This window comes from Ziziphus jujuba, chromosome 1, assembly GCF_031755915.1.
Source record: "Ziziphus jujuba cultivar Dongzao chromosome 1, ASM3175591v1".
NCBI lineage: Eukaryota > Viridiplantae > Streptophyta > Magnoliopsida > Rosales > Rhamnaceae > Ziziphus > Ziziphus jujuba.
Genome location: NC_083379.1, coordinates 39,129,990 through 39,153,110, shown reverse-complemented (window position 1 = coordinate 39,153,110; position 23,121 = coordinate 39,129,990). Strand labels below are relative to the sequence as shown.

At 34.2% G+C, this 23,121-nt stretch overlaps 3 protein-coding genes across 3 annotated transcripts; all 3 read right to left on the bottom strand.

The window, feature by feature from the left end:
• Positions 1-8,496: 8,496 nt before the first annotated feature.
• LOC125424188 (protein FAR1-RELATED SEQUENCE 9-like) lies at positions 8,497-9,689 on the bottom strand. Its single transcript, XM_060814152.1, has 4 exons — positions 9,236-9,689; positions 8,851-9,082; positions 8,609-8,682; positions 8,497-8,522 (listed from the first exon to the last, which is right to left on the bottom strand). Exons 1-4 carry the CDS (start codon positions 9,687-9,689, stop codon positions 8,497-8,499), a joined length of 786 nt encoding a protein of 261 aa, XP_060670135.1.
• An 83-nt stretch (positions 9,690-9,772) lies between these two features.
• On the bottom strand, positions 9,773-10,969 carry LOC125420838 (protein FAR1-RELATED SEQUENCE 5-like). Its single transcript, XM_048468017.2, has one exon. It carries the CDS (start codon positions 10,967-10,969, stop codon positions 9,773-9,775), a length of 1,197 nt encoding a protein of 398 aa, XP_048323974.2.
• Positions 10,970-13,333: 2,364 nt separating this feature from the next.
• On the bottom strand, positions 13,334-18,064 carry LOC107403625 (65-kDa microtubule-associated protein 1). Its single transcript, XM_016010541.4, has 11 exons — positions 17,912-18,064; positions 16,789-16,840; positions 16,586-16,680; positions 16,302-16,505; positions 15,813-16,070; positions 15,479-15,694; positions 15,206-15,361; positions 14,808-15,119; positions 14,535-14,622; positions 14,098-14,246; positions 13,334-13,895 (listed from the first exon to the last, which is right to left on the bottom strand). Exons 3-11 carry the CDS (start codon positions 16,655-16,657, stop codon positions 13,593-13,595), a joined length of 1,758 nt encoding a protein of 585 aa, XP_015866027.2. The 5' UTR covers positions 16,658-16,680; positions 16,789-16,840; positions 17,912-18,064; the 3' UTR covers positions 13,334-13,592.
• Between the last annotated feature and the right edge of the window lie 5,057 nt (positions 18,065-23,121).

Sequence of the window (23,121 nt, the reverse complement as noted above, 5' to 3'; positions counted from 1 at the left end):
TATATATATATATATACATACACAATGCTAAAAAGACAAACATACTGTTATATATATATATATATTATATTCCTAGAGGAGTAACGAATAAGACAGTGTAGTTGTCTTTCGGTCTTTCCCTACAAAGATATAAAAGGAGATATCAACATTGACATACCTATGGTCATGGGTTTCACTTCTTCACCCACCAAAATGAGGTTGTCTCCTGCACATTACTGATAGCTAATACCATTCAGGAATGGCCATTATTTAACTCACATAGAGATGATAACAAAACCTTAGTCCTCTCAATGTCAACCATGGCCTTATCACACCCACTACTGATCGGTTCCACAATCTTTTTATGCTCTTCTATTTGTTTGGCAGCATTTTGCTCCTCAGATTTGGCAGCCTCATAAGACTTTTCAAGTCTGTCACATTCTTCTTGCAATGCATAAAGCTTCTCATTTCCTTGCTTCAGTTTCTGTTCAAGCTCTTTCAATAACTCTCGGGTTTCCACAATCTTAGTTGCTATGGAAGTAACTTGCTTCTCAGGTTTAGCAAGCGAAATTTGAACACCAGGGAGAGCTTTGAGTGCCTTATCTGATTGATCATAAAGATAACTATGGTAAGCTTCCATCTTCCACAGACAGCCATTCCTTTCTAGTTCTTTCTTGGCCACTGAAAGTTGCCAGTGGTACAAGATAAATTCCCTAACTAAATCATATAAACCAGCATAATCAGCATGGAGTGAGGCCAACGACACGAAAACATCTTTTGCTAAATGAACCATGGATTCTACATCAAAATTGTCCCGAGAAGTGAACTCAGAAATCAAAGCCTTCTTCACAAACTCAGCTGCTGATGCATATCCTTGCTGTATAATTGCAGGCAGTTGATTCTTGTGGTGTGTTGTACTTGGAATATTGCAAAGTCCCAACAGTGGAGAAGGAGGCAGCTCCACCTCCTCTTCGTTCTCAGTCATCATGTTTACGATCTCAGCTACAGCAGGGATTTCAACATAACAAACTCTAAGCCAAAGAAAATGACATGCATTTTGCACAAAACCAATGTGAGAGTGCAGCTTACCATCACACCATTCATTCCTACCACATGGTTCATTGGATTGAGGCAGTGGTTCATTCTTGCAGTTTTCTGTACGTGTTTTCTTCCTCTCATGTGTTGGTTCACTGTTTTGGGTTAACTCTTCACTGGCTGAAGGCACCTGGGGAAACGATTTCTCACCTTTTCCAATTTACTCAAAACCAATGTCTGGCTCCTCAACTGAACTATTGCTCCACAGTCTAATATCATAAGTTAACAAGCCATAAAAATGGAGGCAATATTCTAAGATATAGCTCAATCAACTGGAGTGAAGCAACAAACACAATAATGTTCCCAATTTAATTTTCTAAAACAACTAAGAGAAGCGCATAAAATAGTTTCCAAAAGCAAAAAAGACAATGACATTTCTATACAAAGCTTCACTTAAATTTTATTTTCCATACATTTAGGTGCTTTGAAGGGGAAAAAAAAAAAAACAAAATAATTTATATTCAGTAGCATTCTTCCAAATTTCTTTTCAAAATTTTTGGGATAAATTTAGAGCCAAAGAAGCCACACTTTTAATTCAAAAAGAAAAAAGAAAAAAAAAGCCACATTTAAAATGCAAGCCCACAAAGCCTGGTGAAAGGATCTAACAAATGAAACTTTTTTAGACCCAATAAAGATCATAATTTTTCCAACAAACTGGTTCTAGCTTTATTAATGACACAATAAGGGTAAGTGACAATTAGGGACAGTAACAATACCATTTTCTATCTCCTGGAAGTTTCTTTTGCTAGCATTACCCGTATTCTTAAATTCATAAATCATTTAGACAGAACGAAAAAAAAAATCCTAAGTTGTACAAGTGCAAGCAAGAGCAATAGAAGTGCTTCCCCTGTAAAAGTGACCTAAAAAAGATAATTTTAAAACTTAAAAAAAAAAAAAAAAGTAATAATCGGCAAAACAGAGAGAAAGAAAGAAAGACCTGGTGGTGTAAGTAGTAATGGCGTGGTGGTCTTCTATTTTCTCTCTTTTACGTGGTCGTGGTCTTGTTGTACTTTTTTTTAAAAGTTCTTTCATTATTATTATTATTGAGAATTTTGTTTCACAGCATTGTCAAACATACCCAAAAAAAAAAAAAAAAAAAAAAAAAAAAAAAAAAAGGGAAGAAGAAGTTAATTTTTTATTCACTTTTCAATGATCACTTTACAATTCTAGGTTGAATGAACCATGGTTTTCATATCTGTTCCAAAGCATCCACCAATAACAGTGGCAGAGATGATTTGAAAGTCAATAAAAAGTCTGAAATTGGTTATGCTAGATCAGACTTGAACTGAGAAAATTAACATGCACAGCTTAAAAAAAAAAAAAAAAAAAAACACCTTTCACTCCCCAAAGTTTCCCTCTGCTGTTTCATAGATTGTCATCTGGGGAATGAGCAATTTCTCCGTTGAAAGATTAACATACGAAACCAAAATTGAGATGGGAAACTTTCAATATGACGATCTACTTGCATATACAAATCCCAGAGAAAGGCTTATATATTATGTTTCATAAATTTGTATTCCTAAATAACTGTTTGATTAACAAATATGTAATAATAATTGTCTTTCCTTCCAAAAACAAAAAAGGAGATATTAACATTGTCATGCTCATGGTTTTCACTTCCCCTGCATATTCAGTACTGAATGCTAGTTTGCAGTTTTGAAGTGATCACAGTCTAACTATCGCATAGATAACAAAAACTTTGGTTCGCTCAATGCCTGCCATTGCCTCGTCGCGCCGAATATTGACTGGTTGGATAATCTTTCTGTGTTCTTCTACTTGTTTAGCAGCATTTTCCTCATCAGCTTTGACACCCTTATAAGACTTCTCAAGTTTGTTGCATTCTTCTTGCAATGCATCAATCTCCTTGTTTCTTTGATTCAGTTTCTCTTAAGCTCTTTCAATAGCTCTTGGGTTTCTACAATCTGATTTACAAGGGGAGTAACATGCTTCTCGGTTTTAGCAAGGACAATTTCAGCACCATGTAGTGCATTGCCTGCTTTTTCTAATCGAGCACGAAGATCACTGTGATGAGCTTCAGTATCCTTCAGACATCCACTCCTTTCGAGTTCTTCCTTGGCCAATGAGAGTTCCCAGTGATACAACAGAAAATCACTAACTATATCATAGAAATCAGCATAATAAGCATGGAGTGAGGCCAATGATGCAAAAGCATCATTGACTAAACCAATCATGGATTCCATATCAGAATTGTCTCTAGACGTCAACTCAGAAATCAAAGCCTTCTTCACAGATTCAGCTGCTGATGCGTATCCTTGGCGTATAGTTTCAGGCAGTGGATTCATGTTGAGTATTGGATTATCGTACAGTCTCAACAGTAGAGGAGGAGGTGTCAGCTCCACCTCTTCATTGTTCTTAGACTTGATGTTTAAGGTCTCAGCTACAGAAGGATTTCACAATTGTGACTTGTAAGCCAAGAAAACAGACAAAAATACATTTGGCACGGAACAAAAATGTTATAATGCAACTTACCATTGCCATCTTCACTGCATATTGTCTGCCAGTGACAATTATATCTTCGAATCCTGTTTTGGATACAACGTTTCTTGGTCGGAGGCACAGGGAATGATTTTTCACCCTTTTTCAACTGACTCAAAACCAATGTCCCCAAGTAAACCATTGCTTGCACAGTCTAAGCATCATAACCAGTAAACAAAAATCATCATAGCAAAACCCCCCAAAAATGTAAGCTTGATTATTAAGATTGTTTAATCAACTGGACTAAGTTACCAACAATATAAACATGCGGCAACTCAATTTGTCTCAAATAGCAAAGAGAATCCCTTAAAGCATTTCCAAGAGCAAAAAAACCAATTACATTGCCACACAAAGCTTCATTGAAGTAGACGTTTAGGTGCAACAAAGAGGATTAAAGGGGAAAAAAAATGTAGAACTTCTTCTACTAACATTCTTCCAAAATTTCTCCAATTTTTGGGGATAAATTTTGGAGATAAAGAAGCCACATTTAGAAGAAAGTAACCTACAAGCTTGGTGCTGGAATCGAATAAATGATATTAAGACTCAATAACGCTGCCTTTCCAGAAAGTGAAAAAAAAATATATATATATATATATATATATACAGAGAGGCTAGCCTAAGGACCGACCGCATGCCTTACGTGCGGTCCAAAAATGTGATTAAAATTGGGCCCTCTGATTGGCACATTTGGCATCAACGGTCCTGGACAAAAGCTGGTCTCACGTGAGAATTCTCTTCTCTTCTCCCATTCGCAGCTTCGTTTCTCTGGCCAAATCTCCCATTTTCCATTTGCAAATTCCCTTCTCTTCTCCTCCCATTCGTAGCTTCATTTCTCTTCTCCATTCCAGTGACGTTGCAAGCCACCAATCTCCAGTTCTTGGGATAGCCGTTCAGCCCCACCCATGCCAGCCCTACCCCAGATAAAATCTGCAACTTCTCTGCTGCTTCCATCTGTCACCGGCCAGCCCTACCCCAGATTTTCATCGTTTTCCTTTTGCTTATCTTTGATTTTGTTCTTTATAAATGAAATTCAGCAATCTGTGTTACTATAGTTTCAGATCGGTTATCAGAACAGTGGAGGAAAATATTTAAATTATTTTGACTATTTTTTTTTGTTTCCCTATGAATATTGATAAGGTCTGAGTCGAAATGGTTTAATTTGTTTTTCATGTTGAGTAGAGCTTTTTGTTCCCTCAACACCTAGATATGATTTATCAATAAATAGGCTTGTTGAAAGTTCAAACTTGGCTGCCTCTATCGGCCAGCCCTGCCCCAGATTTTCAACTGTTTCCACTATCGAGATTGTCCAGGTTAAATCTACAACTTCTGCTTTTACCTTATATTTAGTGGTTGTTGATTGTTTATTGTTGATTGTTGATTGTTGATTGTATATTCCAGTATTAATTAAATTATAAACTTGGGAGATTGAAACATTAATGTTGCAACTAGATATGCTGCTATATATATATTTTTCCTTTTACAATGCGGTCCCCAAACTAATTATCTTGATTCCGTTCCTCATAAAAAAAGTCACATTATATGGACCATATATAGGTTCTACACAATTGTGTGGAAGTAGACCATGTGATGATCTCACTAACATCTAATTATTTTTATCAAAGGTGCAAATTTCATGTGATTATAGGACTACTTGATTCCTATAATAAAGACTTTCACGTCATATAAATTCCATATAAGTTTTTGAAATGGACATGTGATCTTTGGACCACCTAATTATTTGTTTTTTTAATCCAAGGAGGCAGTAAATTAGAACTGAGCCCTTTTAGCACCTACCTTGTCTGCTATGAAGTTGCTAATTGGTTCATTCCATTCTACTTCCAATATGATTCCAATGCTACCTCCTTGTTCTTTCTGAAAATTTATCAGAAATATATTAAAAAAGACTAAACCGATTAATCGTCTTGCAATCCTATTTGGACATAAAGCAATAAGAATATAAACCTGATATGGTCTTATGATCGAGGTCCTATGATCCTTTTTTTTTTTTAAATTTGTTTTTTTTAAATTAGGTCCTACGATCCTTTATTTTTGCTTTCTTTAAGAATCTAATTGATAACATGGAATAATTATTAGTCTATGGATGCATTTCATGTTCTTTTTAGTGATCACACAGATAGTCTAGATTAAAAAGCAAAGAAGACAAGACGGGCACTTGTCAAGCCGATGAAAACTCTTGGTAAAACTATTTGTTGAATATTAATTCAAAATACTATTTGACTGATGACAAAGTTTTACTGAGAGCTATTACAATCCAATGGGAATTACTTCAGTAGAATATAGACAAAGAAAATTGTCTATTTATTTATTTATTTATCATGTTTATTATTGTATCCTCATAATTGGATGGTATTGTATACATTTGCCCAAAGAGAACCAATTTAAATGCTAAGATGGAAGAAATATCAAGCCTCGCATGCTTAGTGGGAAAAATGCATGTAAGCTTTTGAAAAAATTAAGATAATTAATCGAAGTGAAAAGGTTCGAAAAGATATAATATATATTTAGTGGTTGCTATTGCTATTGCTTTATAGTCATTGGTATTGCTAAGTTAGATTCATTCATTCATGTAGAAAGGTTGCTGGTGGTTTTTTATCTTTTTCATTTTAGGTCTTTTGGTTTTTTATAGCGTATTAAATCCTGCCTTGTGTTCTTTAGAAGTCATAGCTAGAGATTAGTTGTGTAAGTATGTCAACAAGTACTAGTGGTGTTCAACTGATCCGGATGTGCTCATGTGGGCAATATATGCATTTAAAAACATCAAGGACAGATAAGAATCCAAGTCATTAATTCTGGAAATGCTTAGATGGAAAACAAGTTGTATACAATTTTTTATGTGTTGAATTTTTATTTGTTTTCGTTTATAAAATAATTAAATTATATATGTTTACTTGCCACAGGAAAAAGGCTGTGGTAAATTCATTTGGGCAAAAGAAGGGGAAGCTAAACTAGAAAAAATAGATGTACTTATCGGTGAAGTTCGTCATTTATCTTTGCAAGTGGAGAAATCTAATAATATGCTTGAAGCAATTCAGAAAAATACCAAGAGGAGCTACCAATATGACATTAAGACTGTCATATTTCCTGTACTTTTATTATTTATTTTCTTTAAAATGTTAGCCTACTAATGTAGTCAAGCAATATATATGTTTTTTCGGTTGGTAAACTAATTATGTAGCACCATATGTATCCTATTAAGCTCGCTTTATGTTTTGTTTCTATTAAGTGGATGTTCAGATTCCTATTTTGGTGAAGCTTTATCTATACCTCTTGCCGTACAGCCATGCCTCCCTCTCTCTCTCTCTCTCTCTCCCTCTCTCTCTCTCTCTCTATAATTCATTACAGCTTGCATGGCTTTGGAAAAAGCAAATAATATTAGTTTAGTTTATTCATTGTTACAGCTTGCATGGCTGTTGCTGGTGCTGCCGAGCTTGCTGTGTTGCTGTTGTTGCTGTTGCTGGTGCTGCTGTATTGCTGCTGAGCTTGCTGTGTTGCTGCTGGTGCTGTTGCTGGTGCTGCCAAGCTTGTTGTTGCTGCTGCCGAGCTTGCTGTGTTGCTGCTGGTGCTCCTGTATTGCTGCTAGTGCTGTTGCTGGTGCTGCCGAGCTTGCTCTAGTGCTGTTGCTGGTGCTGCTGTATTGCTGCTGGTGTTGTTGCTGGTGTTGCCGAGCTTGTTTTTGCTGCTGCCGAGCTTGTTGTGTTGCTGCTAGTGCTGTTGCTGAGCTATTGTGTTGCTGCTGAGCTACTGTTTATGTGTACTGTTTATGTGTACTGTTTACCTGTGTTTAAACATCCTTTTTTTTTTTTTACATTTTTTTTTTTGCTAAAATACCTATGTATAACCATCAATCTCCAGCTTCTCCTTCCTACTAACTGAAGTAAACCACATTGGTAAATAAATGGAAAACTAGACTAAAAGCAAACTAGCATACATTTAGTCAAATAATCAAACAAGACTTCATGTTTCCAATACATGGCAATTTAAGGAGTTTATAATCATAACTCAACTCTTTTTTAGTAACTAAGCTGATAGTTATTGCAATATGACAAAAAAAGAAAAAGAAAATATCAGAAAAAGAGGAATGTTTAAACACAGGTAAACAGTTCACGTGAACAGTATGCGTAAACAGTAATCGTGAAGCTTGCTTTCTTAAGTTTCTTGCTTTCTTAAGTTTTCTGTACTAGTTTGTACTATGGCTTTTTTATTCTAGTTAACAAATATACCAACCAATGATAGAATCCCATGAAAATAATCTAGTTTTCTACAAAACCAACGAACAAAATATCAGCTTTTTGTTCTCTGCAGAATTTACCACAGCATTGAGCATCCTATTTCTTAGAGCACTTTCCTTTTTTGTTTCGATTATTAATGTCCCATAGAATATTTCTGTGTGCTTCATCTAGCTTAAGACTTTTTAGATCTTTTTTTGAGATGCCAATCTATCCATTGACAAACACACCTAAGTAGAGGCCAGAAAATTCCTAATAAGCATAAGTCCAATAAACAGGCATAGAAAAAACATGAGAAAGATGAAATAAACAGGCCAATAAGTCTTCTAACAAATAAACTAAGGTGGTGAAGTACAATGTGGCATTTTAGAAGTAAATCAATAACATGACAGATTAGAATATTGAAGTAGAGCAAAATGGCAGTGGTATGTGGAAGAACATAATCTGTTGTAAAAACGGCTGCTCTTCTCTTCATTTATCATGATGTACAGAAATTAAACGTTCCAAACATAAAGAGTAGCATGTGAATATACGGCAAAACCAGCATACATTCAATCCAATAATCAAAACACATCTCTATTTTACATAGTCAGCTGATAGTACTTGCTATAAGATAGAAAATCCCAGACAAACCAAAATAAAAAAACAACTTCTTCTCCCAAATCTGTTGCAAGATAGGTCATCCTTTCGTTTTCTCATGCAGACCTGCCAAAGTCCAGCAAGTCCTTAGATTAGCAGCATGTTAGTTCAATAAAATATCGAAGACCATACGATACCACTTAGTTTCATACCTGTGGAAGACAAACTATCAGCTTTAGAATCATATTCCGAGGCGTGTTGAGGACTTTCCTCATTTTGTGAGGACCTATACAGATGAGCAGTATGGTTTGTACAAAGTATGATCATACAAATTGCATAAGAATAATAAACAGTAAATGTATTATTTTCTTACGAATTGTTGAGGAGTGGACAGTTTCTTTTGTTATGCGATTGCCCAATTTTTCCACATCTATTGCAACGTCGACCTCTATACTTTGCGGCATTTGTTGCCTTCTCCTTTCCCCTTTTTAATCTTTGTCCGCATCCCTTTTCCTTCACAGCAGATGGGTCTTTCAAAGCTTCATAGTCATGAGCAGTGCTACATTTTTCAGAAATGCCTCCACTTTTTGTGTTGCTAACTATGGATTCAATCTTGTCTAGCAAACTTTGAAGACCATCATTCACAATTACACTTGCCTCTTCATATATTATGGCTTTATCAATGACTTTCGAAGCAAGTTGGAATAGTTTAGCTCGTCAAGTCAACATTGAACTACGCTGTCCACCTATCTCAACACCTTGCTTATCGGTTATTATTTGACATTTTGCACCTCTCGTCCACCTTTTTATTATATATTGATTTGGCAAAGGAATGTTACCAAACAGTCTCAAAAATGCCAAGATATGTCTACAGGGAAGTCCTTCACTCTCAAACTTCTTACATGTACAAGATGCAAAGTCCAATTCTTTATCATAAGCAATTTCTCGCACTCTACGAACACCTTCTTTTGGACCACTCTCGACCACATACATTTTGTGTGTAGCATTTTCACGAACAAATTGTGGCATTATTACTAAGCTATGCCACAACTCATCTTGAAACTTAAGAAAAATCTTGCGTGTGTAAATCTCAGCCATTTGCTTTTCCGTTTCCAATGGCAATTTCAAAACAAGCTTCTCATTAATATCAACTTGATCAGCCCCTAACTCTTTGTGACGTTGATGTGCAAGTGCCCTATTAAATCGAAGTATGAAATCCATCAATAAGTTTCTCTTCGAAACATATTTCTTGAAAAATGCATGGGAGCTTTCCGCACGTTGGCTACTTGACATTCTAGCTGAGAATATATGGTTAACATATGCAGGCACCCATCTTGAACGTAGCTCAAATATTGATTTTAACTAATCATTGTTATCTAGCTTGCCTTCTCGATGGTAGTCACCCATTTTTTTTCAAACTCTTCAGGGCATTCTGATTCCCAAATGCATTGTTGGAAGTCCTTATAAAAATCTCTATAGGTGATTGCATTTAAATACGTAGAGAACTTCTCAAGTATGTGCCAACTACAGTACGTATGAAATGTATTCGGTAAGCTCTGAACTATAGCCTTTGTCATTGCAAGATCTTGATCGGTAATGATCATTTTTGGGTTGTTCGTCGGCATGCTATCCTTTAATAGCTCAAACAACCAAACAAATGATTCCATTTTTTCATCACTTAAAAAGGCACATGCAAAAAGCATTGTTTGACCATGATTGTTCACCCCCACCAAGGGTGCAAATATCATACCATATTGATTAGTGTTGTAAGTTGTATCAAATACAACTACATCACCAAAACATCCACAAGCTCTTCTAGATACAGAATCAGCCCAAAAACAATGCTTCAATTTACCATCATCATCTACATCTATTTTAAAAAAGAAGCATGGATCCTTTTCTTGCTCGGTTAGGAAATATTCCTTTAAAAGTTCTGCATCTTGTCCCCTTAATTCATTCTGCACCTTAGCTTCATGGTTATATATATCCTTCTTTGTACACCCAATATTCTCTATACCTTCAGCTTCAAATTCAAGAATGCTTATTTGTTGATGAGTTGGCACATTTGCTGCTGAAAACTGCAAGGTTAGTGACTTCTTGGCTTCAGACACACTACGATGTGACCTCACTAAATGCACTCTTTGAGGGTTTGATAATGGATGACTATGTTCTTCAACAAATACAGTGATGACAAATTTCCCTGTTTTTGACCTAACCACGGCAAGTTTAGCTTTACAATTTTCTCTTGTCATCCCCCGACACCTTTTTCTCTCACCGTCCTTTATAGAAGATACTCCTTCCTTAAAACACACAAATTCTATCCTGACAACTTCATTCGTACCTTTACATCTCTTAGTTGAACTACTACGAATACTAAACCCCGCCTCTTTTGCATATTTAATGTAGAACTCATGTACCCCATCTATCGATTCAAACTCTTGTCCAACCTTTGGTTTATAGTTTTCGGCCACTTGGGGAATGTAAACATCATCCATGGATTTTGAATGTGACAGCAAGGATATGTCTTCAACTCGTCTACAATCTGAATTTGCTTCCAACTGTTCTACACTCATGTTTCCAATCTGAATTTGCTTTCAACTATTCTACACTCAGACCAGCTTACTATTGATCAATTTGTAACCTGGTAGACGGCAAAGCAAAACCATCATGAGAGGTGGTAATATCTTTTATTTTAAGAAAGTTTAGTTTCTAAATAGAAGAGAAAAATGTTGCAAAAATAAAGGCATTTCAGCCAAAATCTGCGAGTTTGCATTATGGTTGCTGATCCAGCACACTCTATAATGAAAGAAACAAATATGCGTGCATCAACAAAAAAAATAAATAGATAAATAAATCTGAATCATGGGGTTCAAAAAGGTTAATAGTACATATAAAAATAAAAAATATAAGTTGCAAAACAATGAAATAATTACATCTTTGCTAGATAAAGGAAAAAAAAATATTGATACATAACTCTTTAATCAATGAGAGGTTAACCAATCTACGCAAAGGCTATTAAAAGAATAAAAATAAAAAGCAATGATATCAATTTAATCTATTAACTCTATGTTTCATGCATATTAACGGGATTATAATTATTCAAAGTTCTTATTCAAGACTAAACTAAGCAGTTTTGGAACGGAACACAATAGGATATATATACATATGTCTTTGTGTGTGTGTGTGTGTGTGTGTGTGTGTGTGTGTGTGTGTGTGTGTGTATAGATATAGGAATTACAAAATAGAATTACTTTGTGTTCCAATTATAACAAACTTATTTTCTCTTGTATAGTTGCATGGATTGGCCATTCGTATACTCCAAAACAAGTGGTGTAAATATCACCTTTCATGTCAGTATTATGATAGACTAAGTGAATTGATTATTACACAATGAACAGTACACGTGAACAGTGGTATTTATACACTAGGAAAGAAAAACAACATGCATACATTCATGCTTTTTCTCCGAAAAGTATCATTTTCTAAATTTTCGAAAATCATCATGAAGATTAGCCTTCATTCAAGTTATTTCTCAACCCAAATCACAATCCCACATTTAATAATTTCAACTATGCAAGACTACATAAAATCACCAACATAAAAAAACAGAATGAAAAAAAAATTACAAAACATAAACTCACTCACTCACAGATATGAAGAGCCAAAATACAGACATGCAGGGTAGAAGATTATGAGCTGGTGGGTACAGAGAAGGGTGGCAATCGTGGTGCGAGCTAGTGCGTTTGCAAGATGGCAATGCTGTGGCAATGGTGGTGCGATGTGGTGGGTTTGCAAGGATGGCAATGCTGGTTGGTGCTGGTGTGATTGGGAATTTTGTCAAAGTCCTTTCGAGCTGGTGAGAGCAGGAATGTGAGCGGGAAAGGCTCAGGGGAAATTTGGCCAGCCATTCTCATGTGAGAGTTGCTTTGAAGTTGGGCCGTAGATGCCAACATTGCAAATCGAAGAGCAGGAAATTTCATCACATGTTTGGTCCGCATATAATCCATACGGTCTGTCCTCAGGCTAGCCTCTATGTATATATATATTCTTCAAGAAAAGATACAGGCTTCATATATTCTTCAAGAAACAGATACAAGCTTCATTGCACAAGAAGGGCAAGCAACACCTAATAAAGTAAGCACTATGTTTATGTCCTAGAAGGTTTTATTGGCTAGTCACATATGCAAATTTTTTTCCTTAGAAAATAGTAACAGAACCAAAACCCAGATTGTACAATTGCAAACAACTAGCCAATTAGCAATGAAAGTGTTGTACCTTTAACCAATAATTGGAAAATCAAAAAGCAATTATCTGAGACAGAGAGAAAGAGAAACCTCGTATTGTATATGGTAGTGGCTTCAAGGTCGTCTGAGAAAGACAGAAAGACCATTCTTCTTTTTGTTACGTACTGCTTTAAGCTTTTAAGGGAATATGTGGCATTAAATTTTGGGGCCCAATATCCCATCTTGCACCAAATCAAGCTTAAAGTTTAAAGGTCTTTTCTCTTTTTTTTTTTTTTTTTTTTGGGGATAAATCACGCTATTAAAGTTAGAACTTTTAAATAGACTACTTTTCTAGTCTATTTGATTTTAGTTGTTGGCTTTCAAACAGATATCTTTTTTTGAAACAGCTCTGCTATAATATAAACTCTTTGTTAAACGCAACCTACGAGACTTGATCACTTTCCACAATCACTTTTTTTTTTATAGCATTTCCAAAAGTAGCTTAAATTATGGAGGGACCAAAGTTCACAACACAAAAGTGTTGGTGAATGAGGACTTTGCTTGGCAAACCAACTCAAAATAAACAGATGAAAATTGCAAAAGAAGCATCGTCTCTAATGTGTCCAAAAGTTAAATTACCACATTCCTAAATTGAAGCGTTGGTTTCAAATTTTCAATCTATTCCCAAGTATGCATTAACAGCGACGGAAATGATTTGAAGGACAATCAAGAAAAATGCAAGTTTTATCAGAGGTATATGATTAGTACAGTAGATAAGACTTGAATAAGAGGAAAAAAAAAAGTAAAACATGGGTTGAAAAAGCCTTCACATGCCAATATAACATACACAGCTAACACTTCACTCTCCAACTTTTCCCTCACTGTTTCATAAGAATATATCCCTACAGCAGTTAAGTAATAACAAGTAGTAATATCATAGTGACGTAAAATCCTAAAGATCCTTCATCCCTTGTCATGGAGTCGCTGGAATTGGTTCACTGCCTGAAACATGAGAATCAGCATCCTCTTTCGATATGGCAACGTAGTTAACGGGAGCAACTGGCCTAGTATTATCCCTCTTTCCTTCTTTTGTTGTGGACCTGGCTCCATTTTGCTGAGCATTAAGTGATAGCCTTCTGTTAGGAGTTCCATTTGCACCTCCATTTGTTCGAGGTCCTACAACCTTTTTCGTGCCAAGTGGTCGAGCGGGGCTAGGCCTCGAACCGAATATTGCTTCCTGTTCTGTGTGTTGTTGCTCTTGGTACTTCTTCTGATCCTGTGAAGTCCACAAGATAGTTTCAGTGCAAAAAGGAAGAAAAAAGAAAATATCAGAATGAAGCAAAAATACGAAAAACTCAAAGTACAAGGGAAAGGACCAGTTTCTAGCTCAGGTCATGTTAAGAGTAATCATTCATTTTTATATACTAATTTGAAACCATAAAATGATTCATTGAATTATTCAGTCAGTTAATACTCACCCTCAACCTCCGCTTCTCTTCTTCTCTTTCTTGCCTGAGCATGGCATATTCATCTAGCATGGCAAGGAGGGGGACACCATCGTAAGCAAATGATATGCCATGATCTTCCTCCCAAGCACGAGTTTTGGCAATCAATGTATCAACAAGAGCTGAATGACCAAGAAAACCAGTAAATACAACAATAAATTTGAAAATCCATGGCCAGAAGCAAGAAAAGAAGCCTCAAAAACTGGACACATCCCATCACTAAGAAACAAGCTTCTCAACAGACCGTTGCAAATAATAAATATCATAATCAAGCTTCAAAACCAGTTTGAAATACTGGAAGTTCTACATATAAATAAATGCAGCAGCCTTCAGACTTTCAGAATAAGGGAAAGGAAAGAACATGGAAACAACTGAATGTGCTAAGATATTCCATCAAAACAGTAGCATACCTGGAATTTTATTAACCAAGATCCGTGCTTTTTCTGCACGCTTGAGGTTCAAGTGTGCACCTCTACTTGCATTGTACCTGTTTTCATCCTGTTTCAACGGGATGATTAGGTTAGGCTAACTTACTAAAGTACAGAAAAGTCAACTAAAATGCAATGGGGTTTTAGGATAAAATTATCAATGTCAAGGTGTGAAGTTGAATAGGTCAACCATAATATAGCAACAGTTATGATGATTCCAGTTTAGTAAACAAAGGTAACAAATATTATAAATACCCGATTATAGTCTTCAAGCCAACTCTCTTCCTCACAGGCCGACATCCATTTTTCTACTTTGTCCAATATTTCCTTTCTACTGAGAGCTTCATCTTTCGCTTTTGCTATCTGATTATCCATGTCAGCTAACAACTCAGCAGGTTCAACATCCCCAGAATCAATCATTGCCATTATTTTTTCTCTGGCAGCCTCCGGATCTATTTCTATGTGAGCACGAGCAAAAATCTCTTCAAGCTCTGCTTGTCTCTTGAAAGCAATTTCCTTCATCCTGCTGGCCTTCAGCTGATCAAGCCTCTCCACTTCCACCTCAGCCTTGATAACAAATATAAATAAAATGAGCAAACAGCCATCATTTATATTAATCTTCCAAATCTGTGAACATAGGAAGCGGAAAATACCTCCTCAATTAGATCCAGAGCAAGAGCCCCAGGAACAGTCACCTCATCAACAGATGCAGACATGTTACACGTAACATGGTCAAATAGTCTTCTTTCATCTTCAGGGGTGTCCATCAGATTCCATAAATCAATTAATTGTGAAGCTAACTCTTGAAGCTACATAAATAGAAAGATGTCAAACTTAGTTCAGTCGGCGGAACAGACATGCGAATTTAAGCAAGTTTAGCAATGTACATTATTGGAGTTACAAAGAGAAAATGCAAAATGAATTACCTTGTGCAGCCTCTGCTTCTTATCTTCTTTTAATGCTAAGACTGTATTAGACAGCCTAGATAAAGTATCATTGCTAATGCTCTTGGATTGCACACCGGTTGAGTCATTTAAGCTAGGATGGACAGCAGTAACAGTACTGAAGAAGTCCATTCCAAGGACAGCACAAAGATCATGCACAGTGCTGACGAATTCAAGCACCTTGTGCAGCCTGTCACTCTGCCAGAACAAATGAATCATTAACAGTGTTCAATTCAATGCAGTTATTAGTTAATGGCGTTTTCAAATTTAAGCAGGAAAAAGTCCCTCAAGATAAGAAAATTACTATAAGAATTACCTTTTCCTTTTGAAGTTCTTGGAGTTGGGCATGATACTCCTCCAGCTTCTTGATAGATAGGTCAGCCTCGTCAACGGCAGGAGTTCCTACCTGCTCACTAAGATTCAAGTTCCCTGAAATTTCTCCACATATCTTTTGGATTTGTGACTGAACATCAGAAAATTCCTTCACTCTCTCCTCTTTCTGTTTCCATAGCTGTTCAAGTGCAGGTGCTATAGCTGCAAGCTGTTCCTTGATAGTTCCTGAAGCCTTCTCAGGCTGTAATCAATTAAAAAGTGAGTTATCATTCAAGTCCAATATACACCATCAAATTAGTACTGTTGATGTGCATCTACTATTTATCAAAAAAAAAAAAAATTTGATGTGCTTCTACTTAGCATTAGGTCCCACTTGACAAATACTTTAGCCAGCAAGCAAAATATCCATAATTAATTAAATTGTACAAATAAATGAAAATAAATAAAAATAAAAAAATCAACAATTACTCACTATTCCAACAAAGCTTTTTTCTCCAAGTGCAGATAGAAGACTGGAAAGTTCAACTTTGGCATCAGACAGTGCTTGAAGAAGCTGTGCCCTGGACTTTGTAGCCTGCTCAACCTTCCTCTTGTATACATCTAAGCACTCTTGCTCCAACTGAAGAAGCATCTTGTCACGTTCTTCATCATTTTCACCCACCTCATCCCAAATTTCCTGCAGTGAGTTATGCATATTTCATTATCGCACAAACCAGTGACAATATACTAAAAAAGTCAATATAAAATGGCAGGTACCTGCAATTTTTGCAGTAAAGAACCACAAGTGGTTTCTCCAAGTAGAGGGTTTTGAGCATCTGTCACCGCCATTCCAGCCAAACTTACAAACTAAACTGCATCACAGAATGAAATCAGAACTCTTCAGTGCCTTCTTCGGTTAAATCAGGAATCTCCAAAGTTACAAAGTGCTAGCCTGAGGTAGAAGAACCAAAATTATGTACCTTACTGACCAGGAAGAAACAACACTTGATCAGGAAAGAAAATCATAAACACCTGCCAGCATCAATTATGGATGTAAAAAGGCATCTAAACAGTCAAAAGACTCGAGAATAAATGAGGAACATAAGCACGAAGGAATTCTTGGAAAAAAAAGACAGTTAAATCACACATTTCAATCTCTTCCAAAGTTCCAGTTAAATCACACATTTCAATCTCTTCCAAAGTTCCAATAGTTTCAGTATCAAAATTCTTAAATGTCTCCAAAACTACTCAAACTGGAAAAGAAGGAGTTATACAGCTGTGAATATGCATATGACAATATATGCGGTTGTATAATTCTAAAATAATCTCAGACAACTAAATGATAAAATAATTTTTAACATTTATAAAAGTAGATTCAAACGCAGATCAAATCACATCTTACAGGTGAATAGAAATTCATATATGGACCCCAAAAAAAAAAAAAAAATCATATTACAACTTCTCAAACAGCTGAGCCTTAACTCGTTTAACCTCCAAGGTAAAGAAACTGAAATAAAGATTCCAAATCTGGAATATCTCACCCGTCGGGAGCTCGTTGGAATTCCAAATAACATACAACACAGGAGTGAAAATGTTAACTACTTCGTTTCTCTCACATTTTCTCGCGAACCAAACAGAGCATTAACTCAATTTACCAGAACCCCACAAATATTCAACCACCTATATTTAGACACTTCACCAACCAAATAAAAAACTAGTAGCTCGTTCCACTTAAAACACTTACTGACCAAATTAAAGCACTAAATCATAGATTACATGAACAAGATCACAAACCCAAAAGCAACTATAAGCTTCCATCAACATAATCACATTAAATTCACTTTCAGAATCAAGCATTGACAAACACAGAGCCCCCAAGAACCCCCCCTCCTCCCCCCATTTCCAAACAGAAAATGCACGATCAACCTAAACCCCAAAAACCCCATGTTCAAGAGCCAAGAGCAGGACCAAGGCTCTACTCCTTCAGATCGCCTCCCATTTCCCGGATCAAAAACAAGTAAACAGTCCCACAACCATAAACAGCAAATTGACAACGCAAAAAACAAAAACAAAACTGCTAGTGTAGAAGAGAAAAATGCTTACCCAGATCGTCCTAGGAACTAAGAAATTTTTGGGGTTTGTGGGTTTCAGATCTAAGTGTGTGAGTCTCAGAGCTCAGTGTTCTTGTGAGAGTGATAGAAGCTAGCAAAGGCAGAGAAAAATAGACACAGAAAGAGAGAGATAGAGAGAGAGTATGTAGAAGAAAATGGGCTTGAGGTGGGCCCTATATTCCATAATCTCATTGTCTGGAAAATCTTGATAACATGACGCCCTGTGTTCTCCAGATTATTTACAAGCATGACACTATCACTGTAAGTGTAAATGAGACTACATATGTGTTGCACGAAATTACCAGTTTGCTCCTGAGCCTTGACTGGATTCAGGAAAAGAATAACTGGTTTGACCGGTATTTACTGCAGAGAATATGTTCCATCATGGGCAATGAAGCCTCATCATTTGAGTCAGAGGGTAATTTTATGGGGGCTGAAGCTCACCAATTTTACCCTGGCCATGTGAAAAATAAAAAATAAAATAAAGATTTGGTAAAACAAATTATCGAGAATTACTTGTAAAGTGGTAGAGTTCACTTTGTACGCATCTACTGCTCAAGAATGACCAAAAATATTCAACCTACCACAAGATTAGATACTTGAAGTTGAAATTTCCACCAACAAAAATGTCTATTTTGTGTTGGGTTTTTGGGTATTACCAGTATCTATCATGATTCCTTTAAGTAATCCCATAATTAAACCTCACTGTTATTACGTTTTACCAAACATTTTATCCAAGTGACCAAAACTTGTACTTGGGTGTTGTTCATCTAGTTTTGTTCAATGTTTTTGCTTAATTTTATGCAATGCCCTTTGATTAATTAAAGCTTAAGCTTTCCTGTTCGACATGTGAAATAGGTCATGATTAAGGTTGTTCATAGTTGGCTATATATCTCTATATATAACAAAAGACCCATCAAGAATTGGGGGTGGCAATTATGTAATTGGGTTGAAAAAATAGGGTGGGTTTTGATTGGTGAAATAAAAGAATCGAAAAGGACATTAAATAAAAAGTAATGGTGTGTGGTGTATCAAAATGAGATTTGTTGGGGGTGCAAAAAAGTCGCATTCATTGCTTAGGTGTTATCACGAATCAAAAAGGTCTTTATCTTAATGCATTTTTACATGCAATATTGCAAGGCTTAGGCTTTAGCCTACTGAAATTTTTTCTGTTTGAGTTAGCCTCACATAACAAGTTTTGGATATTTCTATCTTCTTTTCTCTTGTCATCATCATCATTTGGTATTTACGTGACCAAACAATCCATGCATTATTTATATAATTATGAACCTCATCGATCATCATTATTTATTAACACTTTTGCCCAACATTAAATAATTTCTCATTCTTCATCAAACTTTACACCCACATAATCATAATCCATGACATTTTTATGTAATATATTGATATGTAACCTTTTAGTTTGAAAGATTTTTTTCACCTAAAAATATGGAAATTTTCTTAAGTTTTGGCTAATCATTTGCCAAATACACATGTAAAATTGATGAAAAGCCTGGTACGTCGCTGATTTTATGTATCTAAACATTGAAAATCTCAAAAATTTTGTACTTAAATTGAGAAGCACGAAAACAGCTTTCCTATTTAATTACTACTTTGTTAAGTTGTAAAAATGAAGCTTTAAAAAACGTAACATGCTTCAGGCTTACAATTTTTGTTTTTTTATCTGAAAAATTAAAGTTGAATTTAAAGAAGTAAAAGCAAAAGCAAACCATGGAGATGGTGGGAGAATATAAGAAAGTTTTGAAAAATTTTTTCAATGTGGTGTCTTGGTGTTATTGGGCTCCCGACATAAAATATATATTTGCTCAAATTAATTATAAAATGTTTGACTGCAGATCTCTAAATGAAGCACCCTTTTTTTTTTTATATAAATAGTCGTCCAGTGTTATAAATTAGGTGATTAAACTTTGACAAAAACAATAAAAACAACAATGAAAAGTGATCATTTTGTCCTTTATCTAGGGACGACTATAGAAGGTACACACTATATGGTTTATTTTTCAAATTTTGCATATTTTCATATCATGTTTGTTTGTCTTTTCGTTTTTGTTGGAGAGTAATTATAGTATCATGCTTTTATCCAGTTTAGCATTTTGCAATTATATTTTTGGATGACGATTGACATGTGTCAATGTAATCCTATTTAATGTTAACTAGTAAAGTGATCTGTAATATTTATATATATATATATATATCCTATAAATCTGATATATAAAATTTGGTAACATAATTTATTATATTTTTGAGAGAGATTTTTATGGGTGGATTAGATAGGAAAAAAAAAAAAGCATATATGTAAGACTAGGTAGTGCTTGTTTTGATTAAATAAATAAATAAAAAAGTGATTTGTCTCTTTATATATGGTCATTAATTAAAGAAATGAGATTTGACAAAAATGTTGATTAGTGATGGACTGCAATTGGGGCCTGGTGGGCATGAGATGAGATGAGAGGAGTGAACATAAAATGTCCAAAAATCGATGTGATGAGGGAGTGGAGGGAGGCAAAAACAAAACGCACAGTCAATTGGAAGGCTGTAGGGTTTTGCTTCATGTGGCCTGGGCAGGGAATGAATGGGGCTTGTTTGGGTGCATGGAACCAGCCAAACTCCACCTCACATGTTTTTTGGACTTATTATTATTTGCTTCCCTCATGCATATTTTTTAGTTAACAGAGTGTAGGATTCGAATCTATCGAATGCAACGTAGGGAAAGAAAATACATATATATATATATATATATATATATATATTATATATACAGTCCGTTTATAATGCGGTACTCATGCGGATCACAGTATTATTGATAATTTTTCATAGTATTGGTGATGATCTTCTAAAAAACCATCGTTAATACTATAAAAAACCATCACTAATACTACGGTTCTCATATGAACCGTTCTCACCATAAAATTTTACGTGTGTATATATATATATATATATATAAATACTGCCCAGGGAATACTTGGTTAAAATTCCTTATCAAAGTTAAGAGGTAAAAAAAAAAAAAGTCAATGATAAGGTTGGACTATTATACTGTTTTCAAGTAGCCCTAATGATGAAAAAAATATATATATTATATATTACGGAATTAGAGAAAGTAGGAAAATGTTGGGAAACAATTGACTGTGCACCTGTTGGGGTTTGAAATTTTCAAAAATTGAGTCACTTTCATCTACTGCTTTCAAGATGTTTTATGGCTCGCAAAACATGAAATTGGAAATAACAGTTTAGAATAAGATGTTAGAGTACAAAGAATTTTACTTCAAGGCATGCGGATAAATTTTTTTTTTTTTAAAAAAAGAAAAGAAGTATGGAGATAAATAATTTTCGTTTTTATTTAACAAAAATAACAATTTTGGTTTTTTTTTTCTTTTTCCCTTTTAAACAAAATATAGTTTTTTATCAAAAACAAAATATTGTTAAAAAACTCACGAATGAGGAAAAATAATAAATTATCTCATGAATGTTTTTTACATTGAAAATATATGGTATGTGTTTTAAAGTTTTTGCACGTGTATCCAGCTCAATTTTATAGTTATCTTATAATTGATTTTTTTTTTTTAATAATTTTACAATAAAATCTTGATATTTTGTATTCATGATCTTCTATGCTATTTCGAATTCATAATCTCTTTTATTAAATTAATTTTACATGATTATAATTAAATTTTGCTTATGTATTACATTATATTATATTACATTATTTGGCGTATAAAATAATAATTAATAAATTTACATAACTATAATTAAATTTGTTAACAGGATTGTTTATACATTACATTATATTGTATTACATTATTTGGCGTATAACATAATAATTAATAAGAATAATACCGCACAACAATAGTCTTTTTTTTTGTTTTTTTTTTTTTGGGGGGGTAATACCTGCATAACAATAGTCTTGCTAACGTTAAAACTAAAAAAATAAAAATCATGAATATATCAAAACTATTAATCATGTGATTCATAAATGCATTTACGATGAAGATAAATGTTACAAAAGTGCAAAATGAAGTGTTTTCGTTGTTATGAGGCGAGATGTAAACCTCAAGATGTTGGGATGTAAGCTTTTTTGAAAATTAAATTCTAATATTAAAAATTAAATTGATATTAAATTAAAGAATATAACTATAAATACAAATACCTTTAAAACTACAAAATAAAACAACTATAATTTACATAAACATAAAATTAACAAATTATAAGTAAACATACAGTAAAACATATATTTTTAATCTATAAATAATAATTTATAAAGATAATATAAATTTTTTTTATAAGATTACAAAATAAATAAAAAATAGATTTAATTTTAAAAGGCATATGCCTCACTATTCAAAGTGAAAAAAAAAAAAAGTATTTTTGCATCCAAAGCGGATAACCCATTTTCTAAAACATGTGCTTCATAAAAATAATACTCCAATTTATTTTTTATTTTTTTTTTTATGTATTTCATTTCAAAATGAGCCCGAACACAAAGAGTATTTTTTAAAAATATTCAAAAAGATATTCTTTTTTTCGTTTGATAAATTCCAAATATATATATATCGTAATGATTGACCAGACAATTACATGTTGAAAGGACATACAATAACAAGAAAAATATCTTTCTTTTCATAGACCAACATACTGATAGGGTGTTTTATTTTCTTTGTGGATGTCATTTTATTATTAAAATCTTGTCCTTTAAGTTATATTTTTTTATTTTTAACATAAAATAAGAAAATATATTGTGGTATGAAAAATGCGATAACTCAATTAATAACTTAATTTTAAAAATTTAATTAGACAAATGATAATATTTATTTAACACTTATTGTATCGGTAAGTTTTAGATATAAGATCAGAACTAAAATACTTATCATATGTATATATATATATATATATATATATAAACTACAAACTCGTCACATTTGTTTTAAACAAATAAAATATAAATTATAGAATTATTTCACAAAAAAAATAAAAATATACATATAATTAATATTGTAAGATATTTAAATTTAATAAGCGATGCAGTCAAACTTAGAGGCATAATTGAAATCACACAAAAATCAATTTTATTTATTTTTTGTTAAAATTTGGTTAACAAAAAAAAAAAAAAAAAAATGTACGTGGCGGTAGAGGGAAGTTCCCGGGTCCTGGAAAGTGGGCCAACTGGTATAACGGTCCAAGGAGCAC

What these genes read in the sequence shown, in the direction of transcription:
- LOC125424188 (XM_060814152.1), bottom strand. Translation starts at nt 9,689, where the DNA reads ATGTCAAGTAGCCAACGTGCGGAAAGCTCCCATGCATTTTTCAAGAAA. An exon ending in GGCATTTTTGAGACTGTTTG is followed by an intron (nt 9,083 to 9,235) that starts GTAACATTCCTT and finishes TTGCTTCGAAAG; the next exon opens with TCATTGATAAAGCCATAATA. An exon ending in TGATAGTTTGTCTTCCACAG is followed by an intron (nt 8,523 to 8,608) that starts GTATGAAACTAA and finishes GGACTTTGGCAG; the next exon opens with GTCTGCATGAGAAAACGAAA.
- LOC125420838 (XM_048468017.2), bottom strand. Translation starts at nt 10,969, where the DNA reads ATGAGTGTAGAACAGTTGGAAGCAAATTCAGATTGTAGACGAGTTGAA.
- LOC107403625 (XM_016010541.4), bottom strand. Translation starts at nt 16,657, where the DNA reads ATGGCGGTGACAGATGCTCAAAACCCTCTACTTGGAGAAACCACTTGT. An exon ending in AAAAAAGCTTTGTTGGAATA is followed by an intron (nt 16,071 to 16,301) that starts GTGAGTAATTGT and finishes AATTGATTACAG; the next exon opens with CCTGAGAAGGCTTCAGGAAC. An exon ending in AGAAGCAGAGGCTGCACAAG is followed by an intron (nt 15,362 to 15,478) that starts GTAATTCATTTT and finishes CTATTTATGTAG; the next exon opens with CTTCAAGAGTTAGCTTCACA.